This window comes from Symphodus melops (assembly GCF_947650265.1).
Source record: "Symphodus melops genome assembly, chromosome: 18".
In the NCBI taxonomy this organism is placed as follows: Eukaryota; Metazoa; Chordata; class Actinopteri; order Labriformes; family Labridae; genus Symphodus; species Symphodus melops.
Window position 1 is genome coordinate 10000378 of NC_136708.1, and position 16143 is coordinate 10016520.

A 16143-nucleotide genomic window follows, 5' to 3' on the forward strand; every position below is an offset into this window, starting at 1 on the left:
CTTAAAAAACACTAAAGAAGACTTAAATGCCCCAAACCAACTGAAATAACTTGTCAAGTTGGATCAATTTAAGACTCCAGAATATACTTAATGTACTGCTTATACTTATGATAGGCCTGCTACTCTCCAAGTACTTACTAATGGACTTACCATGACTATAAAACATAAACGGTGTTGAGGCTGTGTGTGTGTGTGTGTGTGTGTGTGTGTGTGTGTGTGTGTGTGTGTGTGTGTGTGTGTGTGTGTGTGTGTGTGTGTGTGTGTGTGTGTGTGTGTGTGTGTGTGTGTGTGTGTGTGTGTGTGTGTGTGTGTGTGTGTGTGTGTGTGTGTGTGTGTGTGTGTGTGTGCGTGTGCGTGTGCGTGTGCGTGTGCGTGTGCGTGTGTGTGTGTGCGTGTGCGTGTGTGTGTGTGTGTGTTGCTCCCTTACTCATTACATGGTGAAGTGTTTTTTATAACATACTGGACTGAACCTGGAAAGTGATTTTGACCTTATATAAGGTTCAACGGTTCAACTTCTCTCATTTGGCCCTCTGTGACCACAGGCATTAAAAATAAATGATTTCTTTTTTTTTTTTTTTCCCCCAGACAGACAAAAAGAACATGCACTGTAAGGGATACTCCATTAGAGATCACGTCCCATCTGATATCCTGATTATCTTTTCAGTCATCGTATCTGTAGTCATACATTCACGTTGTCACATCTGCTATTGAACCTAAGCCTTTTCAGCTCAATGCTACTTCCATCTAATCAGACACATGAGCTGGACCTCAGAGGCTGTATGTAGTGGTAGGCTAATGCCTCAGAAGCAGAGTCCCTCGAGGCTTCATCCCTTCCTCTGCATTAAATATGCATAAGATCCTTCTATAAATACAGCAGAGAAGTGTTTCATCTAAAGGGCCTGGCCAGAAACCTGCTCTCCCTCCTGCTGTTAGCACAGTGAGCCCTGATTCCCCAGGGTTTATTCTGACAGATTGGATTGAGAGACACTGCAGCTGTTTGTTTTCTTTACATGGTGCCTCTTAACCTCTTATTAACCCTTTGATCAAACACATAAATAAAAGACAAAGGTGGCTCTAAGAGCCAAAACAGTAGGGGTCATCCAATTAGCACTCCTCTCGTCGTTAAGATTTGATCCCCTCGTCTCTGTAATGAGGGCAGAAAGTGGACTAGTTATCTGTTGTACTGAAAGATACATCAGCCCTGATACATTATCATTAATTATTAGTCAGCCCTCTTTCTATGGTAAACTGAGAACATGATGTCCCTGAGATCGAAGTATTATTGGAAGGCAGAGCAGGAGGCAGCCAAACTCTATTTCTCTGCTCATACTCTCTCTCTCTCTCTCTCTCTCTCTCTCTCTCTCTCTCTCTCTCTCTCTCTCTCTCTCTCTCTCCTCTCTCTGTACTGGACGAACATGTACTGTTTCCTTAGCAACGGCTGCCTGCCTGCTAGGTCAGGATGCTGCAGAGATGGCTTGGAGGACATCATAGGAGTGTGTATAGAGAGTGTTGTCGGACTGGAATGCCTGTAAAATCAGGCTGCTGGTACATGAAGGCGAGCTGTGAAGCAGCAGACTACAAGATGAGCTTCTCCCCGCTGCTTGTAATGATTACAGTCCAGCTGTATGTTAATCTGCCTCATTTTTAATGCTCGGGAGAACATAAATAATGCGGTCACTCTGTTGTGGTCAAAATATCTTACTCACTAATGTATTTGACGAGACACAACGGTTAGAAATAAACTGTCTGACACGTATTAGACTTGTCACATATCTCACATCCTTTAACAGTCAAAAAGCTGTTAAAAAAAAGAAAGACAGAAAACACAGCTAGGGCCTTCATTCAGTTCTAGTCTATGAGACAGTGTTCAACATGTCAGCAGTCTTGTTCTCTGGAATATCCTGCAAATGCTTTTATATATGAAGTATATGAACCCCGACTTTACTCTTAGGACAAAGCTACTTTAATTCCAGCTCTTATTTGATGTCTAATATTGCCAATAGTGAGTGTACAATTTCCTGAAATTACTGTATGAACTCAAATGATTAGATATGCTTACCCAGTCGGAGGGAAAACTCATAGAAGCGCTTCAGTTTGGCCACCAGGGGGCAGACTGCATTCCAGGCCTTCTCCTGTAGTGCGAGGTCGCCTGGATTCTGGATGGCCTGTGGGCAGAGAACACAGACAGAAACACAGATGTTACTGAGCAAAAATGATTTAGAAACCTCTTCATCTCATTTATCCTCTCGTCCTCAGAATTCACTTTCCCTTCACTGAAACATGTTTTTTTCGGGATACTATTTAAATATTAGACTGGCTTAAGTTTGGCGAGAAAGAATGAATATATGACGTCATTCTGCATCAAAATGTAATTGAGTTTTAAGGCACATTATGTCCCATTCATCGTGTAAATTGATTGTCTTATCTTTTTTTTTTTTACTAAAAGATGAGACACTGTCAACATCTTTTTATGTCAACCTAAAATGCTAAAAAAAAACAAAAAAAAGAAACAAATGAAAGTCAAAAAAGGCATCTGTCTGTCTTTTCTTATTTTAAAAACTTAGATAATTCCTACGATTCCCTGCTGGCCTCAATGTCATCTTCTGTTATTGTATTGATTGAGAGCCCCCTGGAGGCGGAGTCTACATCGTGTGCCTTTATCAATGGCTGCATTACAAATGTAATGCAATATAGATCACAATTCAATTAAAATGTGCAGGTTGTCCAAATCATCATTAAAATAGCGATTTTTTTTTGTCCATAAGCAGATTCAGGTTGATTTTTTCTAGAGATAGGGTTGATCAGGATTGTTTAGCCTCGAAGCATGGAGAGCCATATTTGTTCTCATATAACTGTGAAGCATCAGTCTAACTCAAACTGGAGGTCAGGTATAAACATCTATGGATGACACGCTACTGTTGTTGTAATAGTGAATTACTTTTACATTATCTCTGGGGATCTCTTAAGTTTTGGACCAGTTGCCTCAAGTCAAATGAACATGACAGGATTTGATAAAACATTTTGTATTTTAATTCATGCATTGCATCATTGTGGCTCATGCAAGTGTTGTTTTGGTACATTATTTGTACCCATTTTATTTGTTACGCATTGTATTTTTATTGTCTTTTTTTTTTAACAATGATGCTGGCACAGAAAACACTTATATTCTGCCTCATCTACTGCACACATTTAAGAAATCCAATTGGAGTGTGCCTTTCTAAAGACAAACAGGTTTAATCTTAGTGAAGTATTAAAGGGGGAAAAAAGTTCAATACGGTATCTGTTCTCTTTAAATGCTTTTGAGACCTTAAGGTTCAGAAGGAAAGAAAGGAAACAGTTCAGGGCTATTTGTTAACAAGTACAGCAAAGCCAACAGCTGAGCAATCAGCAGCGGATCGTTCTCACTGCAGAGGGAACTTTGCAGTGACATGTCGCTGGGAAAAGCTGCACCTGAACACACTGAGAGAGCTTGTGTTGATGGAGACCAGCATACAGTGCCAGGATGCCTCTGTCCATACTGTGCGTGTAGTATGAGACAGGTTAGAATGTCATCCTGTCATGTCATGTGAATCACACGTGTGCTACTTTTTGGCTTGACAAATCAAGGTTCAACACATGACTACAGCGTGGCGCTTACTTCTCGTATCTCCTGGCCCGCCCCATTATAGGACTGCAGTTCTGCTAGGATCCCATGAGCCTCCTCCAGCACAGCACTGACCTGGTTCCACACGGCTGTCTCTGCCTCTGTGGGCTGGGCATCTGGAAGGAGAGGACAGAAGGAAAGCAAAGGGGAAGGAGGGCCAGAAGAGGACAGGGAAAGAGAGGAGGGTGGGGAAGGGAGGGGGTGGGAAGTGAAAGTGTGATGTAAGATACGGGTAGTGACGAAAATAAAGAGGGGAGAAGGCAGGAGTGGAAGGAAGAGGAGGGTGAAGAAGATGTCAGGGAAAGAAAAGAGAGAATTGAGCAAAGAGGGAGGTTAGTTATAAAGGAAGACATCTTATCAGGCCAGATGATAAACCTGAGATTAACAATAGTTCACTAAATTATTACAAATAATAAAATCTGTAATGTTAGTTGATATACTGTAACTAATCTAAGATCAAAATCTTGCTGGTGCATACATTTATCCAACTGTATTATAACAAGAGACCTGCAAGCCCCACTCTGTCACACAGTCAGGCTTGTGTGGTCACTGTAAGATGACGAGCCAGTTTCACTTCAGTGAATTTGCTGGATGAGGATGTTTCATCTGAGAGTTGAGCATTCTAACGGTCTTCTGCTGCCATAAATGTGCCTCAATTGCATCACTTGGACATTTCCAACTCCTGAGCTGTAATCATCTGAAGAACCATTGGTTCAGTGGAGATTTATATTGCCCTGGATAGGTGCAATTGTCCCATCAGACTGATATAATAGTCCCATCCATCTTTTTCCCACTTTCTTTTACCTCTTCTTATCTATGAATGAAGAGAGACACTTTTTTTTTTCGCCCCTGAGGTTTAATTGTGAGAAATGTTAAAACAAACAAGCAGCAGGGAGAGCAACCTCTGGGTATGCTTGCTCTTTCTCTTTCTGTGTTTCACACGTACACACTGAGCAGCACACCAACTATAAACTCAGTGTTTCTGCCGCAGGGCACCTCCCAGTCCCAGTTCTTCTTTGTTTGCCCATGTGGCGTGCTGAATGCACACAGCAGAGATTAAATGTTTGAGGGACACGATTTAAGATGCACTCTCACGAGTCATCCTTGTGTTTAGATTTCGATTTCAAACTACTTGTCACAATGTGACTCAGGTATAAAGGGAGAGCAGTGTGCCCAGTGCTCTACTTGAAGTAGCACCACTGATTATTTGTGCACCCTGAGGCATTCCCTCCCTGCAGAGAAATAGTAATCATGAAATATTTGCTATCCTAGGTGCACACGGGCTGCCATTATAAAGAAGCAAGCGTGGCTATTTGTGTATAGCCTGCACTTCGAGTAAACAACATTATATTTTATATCTTGTTGGCAATTAAAAGAGCAATATGCTCAGAGAATTAAAGCAGTAGTTTGCTTCCTTGCCAGATTAAACATGACAGATACTCTAAGCTAAATTTGTTTAAAAGCAGGAAAATGGTTAGCTCCCAAAATGAAGTTAAATTTTGTTTATTTAAAAAAATGAGGATTGAGTGTCTTATTTCTGCACATGGTGACTACCAGATGCATCAAAGCATCATGTTTATTACTATGTGAGAGGAAAACGTTTTTGTTTTTTTTTAATGCTCAGTATATTGTTTAAATCAAATTTCAAGCTGTGTGACAGAGGTGACTGTGTCCCTGGGTTGATAAGGAGAGCTCACAGATGGCAGAGATGTGGGGCAGGGGCATGTGTCTAAAGATGTCATGCCTATAAGTCTGACTCATCTAACTTGCTTTGAAATTTAAGTGAATCACAGGCATAATAAATAAAAGGTAAATTCAGCCTGTTTGACAGCTGATGTCTCTCGCCAGCATGAGCTCTCCGTCTCCACCTGAAACAAACTGCAACTACAGAAGGAGGAGGAAGCAGCGGTTATAAGGGAAAGTGGAGGAGGAGGAAACGATTATGTTGGGATACACTACAAAATAGCTCCATCTTAACAATTCATTTACATTTATAATCAGTCTTAAAATACTTTTGAGGATTTTTTTTATTTTTTTTTCGCAAAGATTTGTTTTGAAAGCAGCATGTGTGGGCACTAGCCTAACAAAGTCTCAAAGAGTCCAATTCAGCCAAAACAAAAGTCCAGAATGTTTTGGATTAGCTTTCAGCATGACCTTGTCTTAAGTGCTAATTAGCATTGTCGTGTTTGTAAGTAAGCACATCCTCAATATGACTATAGCGCAGAACATGTGCCAGTAAAACTCCTACATAAGCATGCTAGTTTTATCATTGTGCAGATGTTAACATGATTGTTACCATTTAGCTGAAAAAGCGAAGCCCAGTAGAAACACACTAGCACGCTTATAATGACACACTAGCATGCTAGCATTGTCATTATAATCCAGACTTTGTATTAACATGAACAATGCAACAGCCGTTTGGAAGTGAAGCCAAAAGATTTTGAGCTCCCCCGGCTCACAGGCTGCAGTTTAGGTCATAAGTCCCGCCTCCTTTAAAATATCAGGTGAGACGTGAGTCAAATGATCAAGTTAAAAAACAAAGTGTCAAATACAAAATGTTATCCTCATGTTAGCATTCAGATGTTAACTTGTAACTCAACATGCAAAGCCTCACAGAGCTGCCATTATGGCACATTTTAATCCGTTCTGGGACAATGCTTTGCTTTTTACAAAAACAACAGAGGATTTTAACACTGAGTCTGAAATTAAATGATTTGTTTAGATGGATATTTTCCCACTGCAAAGTCAGGAAGTCACTTAAATAAAGGAAGGGATTTGACCAACTTTTTCAATAGCCATTCACTCAATCTTTTACTTTCTTTCACAGTAATGATTTAGCGCAATACACACACACACACAAACACAAGCACAGATAGGTCACGCATACAATAGGGGATGAGGAGATGAAGAGGTGGAGGGATGACGATAGACTCAGCCATCATCATCCCCAGGCAACAGACACCCACACAGGACTGGCATTCTGTTTGCTTCTCCACAGTTTTTGTCGCTTTGGAACTGAGATCAAAGCATCATTGTTATCATTTTGTTACCGCCTCACCATGCCATTGTGCATCTGTCTGCCTTTATAAGATGTAAAATGTGTGAATAAGACCCTTCTGAAGGAAGCCAAATGACTTTCAAATGCCAGTCCCCAGAGCAGAAATCCAAAGATAAAGAGGCGTGTGAGGAGAGGATTGGAGGAGGGAAAAGGGGGATATAAGAACGTTAAGATGACACAATGGTCAGCTAACACTGATGGAATGAGGAAAAGAAAGCAAAGGCAACAAAGAGAAAGGGATAACTGAAAAAAATAAGAAGCGGATGGTCTCACGTTCAAAGTCAAGGAAAACTATTGGGCCATGCTCAAGTTCGGCGCAAGCCAGCACTTTCAGGAGGTTTCCCATGAGCCCCCTGGAACAGAAAGAGGGGAGAAGTCTGTGGGTGATGAGGGGACAGGTGTCAGGGTTGTGCATGTGTACATGTGTGTATGCGTGTGAGAGCTGTATGCGTGTGAAGGTAAAGGTTTCGAGGCAAGGGGGCTGGATGAGAGGAGTTTGTTGGGATGGCATGGTGGAAGGATGTCCTGGGTGAAGCATGGCAACATGGATACAGAGCTTCTTTAATCCCACTCCTATGCTGTTATTTATAGTTTGAGTTCAACAGGAAAATAACTTTAAAATTCATATCATCTTATTTACACACTTCTACCTGATGAACAGTAGAATGATGGTATGTCTATCATGTTTATATTTACTCTTTAATGCAAACACAAACACAACTCTGAGCCATTTAAGTAAAAACAGTCGGGTGTTGGTGACAAAAAACTTTCACATTTATAAAAAACAGTTTACTCTTGTATACTGTTGATTTAGGTTTTTATAAAAATGATTAAAACGTTAAGAATCCATGACATTTTGTTGGAATAGGCAAAAGCTAGAAAATGCCTTAAAATGTAAAAATATGTGTTAATCAGCTGAAACTGAGATCTTGTTAGATAAGAGGTATCAGCACAAATAAAACTCTAAAACTGGTGTTGATGCTGTTGCTTGTTTGCCTCACTGCCTTCACCTACGCAGCGTTTATTTACACCTACGCACCACGTTTGTACTAGAACTGCTTTCAGCATGAGAGAGCTCTGAGAGTGGGACTAGAGAGCGTCTGAAAATGACAAACCACACCCACAACAACACTCCATCACGCCACAAAACAACTCAGCAGCTCACATCTGACAATTCCTCCCCTGACCCCACCGAGCGACCTCCCACTGAACACCTTTGCTGCACACATGTGCGCTCACATTTCAAGCACACAGACACGTGCACACACCCCAACGCTCACTTACTTTCAAAGTCCAGGAAAAAATGTGGACAGTTCTCTAAATCCTTGCCAAGGACCTTAATGAGGTTCCCCATGGCTGGCGACCTGGACAGGATGAAACAACAAAATACATACAGTACACACAACCTGGCAACCTGCAGAAAAATACACAGCATGCACATGGAGAACACAGCAGGTTGTGAGTGTTTTATTTTATTTTTTACCCATCTGCCCTTTTTTAATTACCCCTCATCTTCCTCTCCTCCTCCATCCTTCTGTCTAGGCAATATGTCCAAAGCAAAGTCAGTCATCCCCCTTATAAATGACACTGATCACAGTTTGCATCCCATGCACAGCGTCTGCTGTATTGGATTAAAGGGGGGCCAAAATCCAGTGGTGAATCATTTAGCTCACTCATTGGGAGTCACTATAGCTGAGCAGTGGTTATAATCCATTTACTTTACTATAGTAACCTAATAAAAGCTTGCAATGCACAGGCTACTTTCTCCTAATGCCCTTCATGTACAGCAGTCCATGGATACTTTATGACAAGCTCTTTATACTTCATACCCAAAGGCCAGATGCCAGCGCTTTATGAGACAAATGATGCAGGCATTATTAGATTATACTATGGGTCAAACAGGCAGTTCTACACACGTGTATGTTTATATACAGCACTAGACAGAACAACATATGTCAAGTGTTTTACAATCTAATACCATGAAAGTGGTACCAGTGTTCAACCTTTACAATCACACAGAGTCCTGGGACTGAAGCCAAAATATTGTGGGCATAAAGGTTGGCCAAACCACAAAATGGTGTTCTGATCAGATACCAACTAGTTAAAAGGTCTAGGTACTATAAAAAATAAAAAAAAACTAGCTTTTGATCAGTTGTTTCTCATTTATGAGGAAGATGCTGCACTTATATTTCAATCATAACAACGAATCAATCAATCAATCAATCAATCAATCAATCAAATATTAAGCATTTCTTTCTGCTAATCTCTTAGGATGTATCATTATTATCTAAAAAAGGTAGGGGCATTATTTATGATTGAGCATTAGTTTCGATAATCAGGAAAAGATTATGTGTAGTGTGAAAAATGCCATCAATTCACATACTATGTACCCAACAACAGCAAAGAAGTAGACGTGTGCATTGACAGAAGCTAATGCTTGCAATATGACGTAACATGAGATTGATGTATCTCTTAAATGGATCTTATTGATCCTAATAGCTCTCTTTTTGAAACATGTATTTATAGTACTGAAACAAATGATCTGTTTCTTAAATCACTTAAATGTGTCCTTCGATTAGTGGAGTTCATATAATGTTTTTTGAAAATTTTAAAATTGAGTCTAAAAATGTCCAAGACAGAATTCACTTCAAAGGTTTAAAAATTCCCTTATTATAAATGCAGCTGGACTCATGACCCTGATCACTTTGATAAATGTTTAGAGAGTCTGACATTACAACTTTAAAACTAGTTTGAGAGAAAATGTAGCAAAAACAAGGCTCAAAACTCTCAAAGCTCCGCTGTGTGAGTATTCAAGCTCGTTCTTGATTATAAAGGGACGTATGGCAGAATGTCAGCAGCTGCCAAGTTTCACTTCCTCTGCCGTACCCTCTGTGTTCATGTGCTGTGTTAGAACACAGAAGAGGCCTATCAGTTTCCCCCATGCACGAGTAATTTATGGCCAGCATTGGCATGTTTATGAGAAGCCACCGTGCTGCAAAAAAGCCTGTTGTTTTCTCTGTTACTCAGCAAGAATGGGTGTTGCAATGCAGCATCCAGGTGCAGATAGATGAGATTAAGTTACATCATCCAGCTGCTGAGACAGTCTGTAGGTCCAGATTTACAAGAAGCAGCCATTTTTCGCCTGTATCTCCTGTATCATATAACTCTTACTACAAAATTCACTGGTAGGCGGAGTAACAAAACTATATGCTGAATCACTGCTTGAACCTGTGAGCATCAGTCCAAACCTGTATAAAAGCACCTTGTCTCCTCTTGACTTTTAGACCACCTGTTCTAAGATAGCTGAACGCTATGAATAAATGAATAACAGATTCATAGCTTCATCCTGGCAAGGTGATTGCAAAGGTGATGACAAGCCGAGTTTCAGAATAAACAACCTTGTATACAGCGGCAAAAGCTTTCTGACATTTGAATAGGTGAGCGTGTGTGTGTGTGGGTGCGTTTAAGGTAGCTGCACATTGGCCCCACTCACATACATGATAACACACTGAGTCTAGAGCAGCAGCATGTGGTCCATCCAGAGAGCAGCTCTCGGCTGATGGTTGCCAGGATACTGTTGGCCTGGTGATATCTCTGCTCGTCTCAATACAAGATGTGGGAAAAAAAGCAGCCACTTTGCTCACACACTGGGTCAGCTGCTTACAACAGTGATCCGATGCATCAATTCAGCAATCAGTGTTTGCATTGAAATAATTCACGGCAGACTCGCCGACATTTACTTTCACATCTTAAAACAACAGGAAATCATGAGACCAACCCACAGCTTCTCACAACTCTCTGTTCTTACCCTATTTTCCTACCATCGATTTACCTCTTCCTTTGTCGTTAGCCTTCCAATTATCTGCTTCTCTTCTGTCTTCGTCCTCCCTGCCTTGCAAAAACCGTTGCTGTGAGTAGATCCCAGGTTAGCACGGCTTAGTGCGATGACTGCAGTTCCCCGCGGCTCTGGTCTGCTTTTCTGAGAGACTGGTGTAAACTTCTGCTCTTGCTCTTTCTCCCTCTCTCTCTCTCTCTGTCCACTTCACACTTCTCTTTTTAAGGCATCTATTTAAAGTTCCTGTGGTTTTCTCTATTTGATGAGTGCACTACATGCTTCTCTTTGTTTTCTTTAGAAGCAGCTTGTAGAAGTAGACACCATGCTGTGTGAGGATGTTGGTATAAAGAGCTTAGGATATGTTGGTATTATTCATATTTCTGTCTTTTCCCGCTGGCTCTGTCCTCCTTATGGGTGTCTTTATCTCTTCAATTCAAAGGCAAAGAGAGAAAACTCCTTTTCTCTTTCGTTACTGACGTCAGAATGGGTTCCTCAAAAAATATCCCCCCAGCTCTCATTTCTGCCTCACTTCCCTATTTCACCATTTAGCTGTAGTCTCCCGGATTCTTTGGCCTTGTCTTGTCCAAGCACATCTCTATCATGGCTACATTCAGACTCACTGGTGGCCCTAAGGGGCAAACAAGTGTAAGTGGCAGAATGGAAATGTGGATCTGAGCTTGGTAAACTCACGTTTCCTGTTTAACTGCTGTACATAATGTACATCACAACAAAGCCACATGTCGTTTCATAGGCGACCTGATTGGACATTATTAAGACATGGCATTTTCTGAATCAGGAAGTGTGTTTGGTGGCTGCTGGTTGCAGTTTCCCTCACACACAAACACACACACACACACGCACACAATGTTTGCAGTCAGGCAGCATGAAAGTGGAGCAAAGTGCTTTCCTTATGCAACTATGCAACACACAGCTCTCATCTGTAGTCGGGAAAGAGTAACCAAACCGAAGGGCTCCTCGAGTCTTAATAAAGACACGGCTCTGCTCCCACATGGCATCTGAAAAGCAAACCTGGTCAAGACTGGAAGCCAAGCAGCAGAGCAAGGCCTCCCAGCTTCCTTTCACTACTCACTGAAAGATTCCTCCTGTTACTGCCCAGGAGCTTTATCAGAGTGGATTAACTGAGTCCAGAAACAGCTCTGCTCATCTTTGCCAAGTCCAACCTCTATTAACTCACCAATACTACCATCTGAACCTCCTTTCTCCATCTGTGTGTCTCTCTCTCCCTGCCTCGTAATCTCTCTTTCTATCGCACACTGGCTGACTGGTTATTCAGTGGACTGTGAATCAAACTCATTCAACGGCTGTACTGTATACAACGGATGAAGTGACAATACTCTCCAGACTCTCAACTTCCCTCTATGCCAAAGCTGCTTCAGTAACCCTAAATTATCAATTCGTCTCCCCCTTTTCCATCCCGCCCATGTGGTGCTCTCTGCTGTGTTCTTATTTATTTATTTTTGATCGATTTTTCCACTCCTTATTTTCGTTCATACCTTCGCTTGTGTTTATTCCTCCGTAACACTTCACTGCATCAACCAGGGCTTGTCAGCTTCACACAGAGGTTACAGCATCAGCACCCACCACCTGACAAGGGGAAAGACAGATAGACACAGTGAGAGGGAAATCTACACAAAGTTCAGCATCACATGCCATGCAATGCCAGGCCAAACGCAAGAATGTCAAAGACTTTCAGTTAAAATAGAAAAATAAAAGCATGATGGGAAGAATCAGGAGTAAGTGTGACAAACATCAAAGCAACATTGCATCGTCGTTTTTAACCTCACTAGCTGTGATGCATCTCCTGTCACGTCAAGTTGATAGTTTAACCCTATAATAACGTTGTTTTACTCATGGGACATCAGAAAAAAATAAACTATGACAAAACCACTAGTTAGCTTAAGTTGCCTACTAAACAGAGCTACAGAGCACTATTTTCATTTGTCTGAAACTGTGTTTATATCCACCCAACTAATGTTAATCAAATCTATACTCTTCCCTCCTTCTTTTTGCTCTTTGCTAACACCTGAAGAAGAAAACAAAAAAGGTTCTTACTGTATATTGCAAAGTGATCCACTTCTTGTTAGCGAGCACTTTGCTAAACTGTCATCTGTGACCATGATGTGTACGGTAGGCTCCATTGGCTTTTAAAGCTTTTACTCTGAAATTGCTGTTGAAAACTACACAATGATTTTAACAAATGTAGAGTACATCTCTATGGAGACTTCTAGATCTCCTCTGATTCACACCATTGATTTATTAACAAAATTCAGTTTGCTGCAATTGTTTTCCTAGGATGCTGAAGGTATTATCCTCATTCTGTTTCTAATTGACTCCTACGTACCAACAATGTGCAAACATTTGGGAGGAAAATTAAAAGTATATTATCTACTTCTTCAGCTACCACTACATCACTGGTTTCAACACGGCATTTATAACCTTTCAGACACAGCATCTTTCAGCTTCCATCCCCAATGACCAGTATTAGACCTCGCAAAAGCTAAATCGGTCAAATGTGGACCTGGAAGGGGGTTCTTTCATGTCTTTCTTATATTCTAACATGGACTAATCTTGTTAAGCTAAGCTCATTTCTTTGTCGTCTCTCTCAGCTCCAACCTTCTCTTCTACCGGCTGACTGGTGTAACTATTAACACTACTGCTGCTGCCGTTGCATCATCGAATCTCATCAGGAAAGAGTGCAGAGAGAAGCGAGGCGGGGGCCTTTGAAGAATAGTTGCCAGGGAAACACAGCCTCCTATTCTCATGGTAACATGCAGTTGGGTTCTGTTCAGTCTTATCAATTAGGTGAATTGGATGAACCAGTCGGTTGATGGATAAATGGATAGTTATATTTTACTCTCTTTAATCTCCAGAGTGAGTAGGACATGAAATCATTGACGTTTGTACTTTGAGGGTTGTAAACTTTACTATCCATCTTTTTAGAGATTTCTACACAGACTGTGTGGTTCATTTTAGTTGATTACCTATTGCTTATTGAGCTGTCCTCTCACTGAAAGGGCAAAGGCCAGGTATTGTACAGGAAGCTAAGGTCAAGAGAGGTAAACTCACAGTAAGGGTTATTACTATTGGACAGAGTTGATTTAAACGTCATCTTTTAAGTAAGACTGTTTTTTTAACCTGAGTCTGAAATTTGTGAGAGTTATTTACCTCCTGACCTTTAAATCTGAAATGAACAACTCATTCACTCCCTCACTCTCAACCCGCAGAGAGGTAGTTGTTTTCGGTACAGGGTATTCATGAAAAACAGCCCTCTAATGGATTGATCCGATCACACAGTGAGCGCAGACACATCATTTTACTACAGCAGACAGACCCGCACTACACATTTTGATGGATTACTGTTTAAAATGCTGTTAATTTGGGTTGAGTGCTTTTAGCTGCATGCCACCTGTTAGCTTTCTCAGCTCTCCTTAATGAACGTTTAAATGTAAACTTTCTTATCAGAGTGATTTTGTAGAACATGTGAGGAGAGAATGTGGAAAAACAGCGACAATTAATAGTTCATTTCACGTTTCGTACATTTATTTGCTGTTACAGAAAACTACTCAAACATTGTTTGGGGCTAGATGAGCCAAGACATTAGAGGAACTTGTTCGTCCACTGGGGTCGCCCAAATAATCTAAGAATGAAAGTGTCTCACAGTAGCTCTAATGTCCTAAATAGTAACACCGATTAAATTGGATTACGTGTGAATAGTGTTAATATCACTTTTGTTTGAAGTGGTTAAAGTTAAGACTAATCGATTGATTCCAGGAAGACTTCTATCGCTTCTTCCACTTCATGAGTGCCATCATAAATCAGTGTCATGTTAATCAAATATCAGACTACTCTACAGTCTCCAGGCGGCAGACACAGAAGGAGAGGTCCAGACAGTATTTAAATATATTTGCTGTTTCAGTAACTTTATCATCTGTGTCCGTGCCACTCAGCTTTTCTTCTCTCTCTCTCTCTCTCGCTCTCTCTCTCTCTCTTCTCGCTCTGTCTCAACCTTTCGCCTGTTCTCGACACACCCCACTCTCCGCCCCGTTCACTCCGTGCTCTCCTTTTATGTCCCCGTTCATTCACTCATCTTCTTACCGCGCACCCTTTCGACCTCATCCTCTGTCTGTGACTCTTTTATATCCTCCCTCTACCCATTCCTTCTTTGTTCTCAGCATTTTTCCCTCAAGGTAGTCGAGTGCAGGAGGCTGCAGTAAAATCACCAGCTCGTGTGTGTTTGTGTTTGGAAAGAGAAGGGGAAAGAAGAGGAGGCAGAGCGAGCTAAACACCCACCTAAACTCAGTTACTGTTGTGTTAAGAGAACGGACAAAAAAACACGTTTTAAAGCTGATGTAGAACATATTATATAATGCACATGGTTTACTGTATATTTTACAATGCTGTGGGTTGGGAGAAAAATGGGTGATTGAAAATGTACTGTAGGTCAGTTTTTGTGGGAGTAGAGGACAAGAGAGAAGATAAACAAGAAGGAAAGGAAAAAAGTACAGGAGAGAAACTGTAAAGAGAAATCTATGAGACTAGAGAAAATAAGGGAAAGGTGTGTGTGTGTTTGTTTGTGTGTGTGTGTGTGTGTGTGTGTGTGCGTGTGCGTGTAGGCCTAAGGCAAATTGGTCTGTAGGATTCCATCATCGGTCAGATGTAGTGACGGTCGAGCTGTGGGTTTGACACTGACACCTCCCGTTATTTGGCTGAAACTAGCTTCCTCTTCCTCTTAGAATCCCTCTTCCTTTCCTTCTTTCCTCACCTCTCATAATCTCTTCGCTCCCTGCCTTGTCACTCTTAAACTCCCCTCTCTTTTTCGAACATTCATTCCCATTTCTGCCCTCATGCAGGTAAGGACAGAAGGGAAATAAAAGGAAAGAGTTGCTGAGCGTGAGGCTGAAGGATGGAGAGGTGGAAATGGAAGGAGGTTACGAATCTTCAGCATCACCCCTCCCCCTTCTTCATCTCCCTTTCTCTTCCTGACAAACACACACACACACACACACACACACTGGCTGAGTCTGGGTCCAGCGCAGCACACGGCGCCTCATAAAAAGGGCGATTGCAAATGAGCATTGTGATTCTTTGCTGCGCGGCTGACAAAGAAAAAGGGGAGGTTAGAGTGAGAGGCAGGAAAATGAGATCGAGAGAGCGAGCATGTTTAAGCTGTACTCCAATCCATTTTCATTGTGTAACTTAATTCAGTGTGATCATTTTTATGATAGAAAAAAAAAACAGAACTGGGGCAGTAACTAAGGGATCTCAAGGCTTATATGCTCAGAGGTGGATCAAAATGAGCTCTTACATCTCTTTTGTGTAGACATTATTGAGGTTTATATGGAGTATGTTTCTTTACATTTCTAATATGCACAGTATCTTGTTTATCAAAGTGTCTAACACAGGAGCGTCTCGGTAATATAATTCATTTCAGTGCTCTCTTAACTCTACCACACAGATTAATATATGCCTTATATCTAATGCCATTAATATTTGAGCACCAGATTTTGGCTCAGGGCCTTTCTTGGAAAAGCAGAGTTAGAAAAATAACAGCCTTGAATTGCATTTTAAGAGCTGTTTCCTCCCTAA

At 41.2% G+C, this 16143-nt stretch overlaps 1 protein-coding gene across 3 annotated transcripts in view; it reads right to left on the reverse strand.

Moving 5' to 3' along the window:
* fam49al (family with sequence similarity 49 member A, like) overlaps window positions 1–16143 on the reverse strand; it is a 29408-nt gene that overhangs the window by 4090 nt on the left and 9175 nt on the right. The window contains exons 2-5 of one of the 3 annotated variants that reach the window (XM_079367354.1): window positions 12051–12141; window positions 7986–8065; window positions 3638–3759; window positions 2060–2165 (exon numbers count right to left, since the gene is read on the reverse strand). In XM_079367354.1, coding sequence (XP_079223480.1) covers window positions 2060–2165; window positions 3638–3759; window positions 7986–8055 — 298 coding nt within the window. In that variant the 5' untranslated portion in view covers window positions 8056–8065; window positions 12051–12141. Of the gene's footprint in view, window positions 1–2059; window positions 2166–3637; window positions 3760–6974; window positions 7055–7985; window positions 8066–10533; window positions 11161–12050; window positions 12142–16143 lie in introns of those variants that run through there. The other 2 variants (XM_079367353.1, XM_079367355.1) reach the window with 2 other exon arrangements.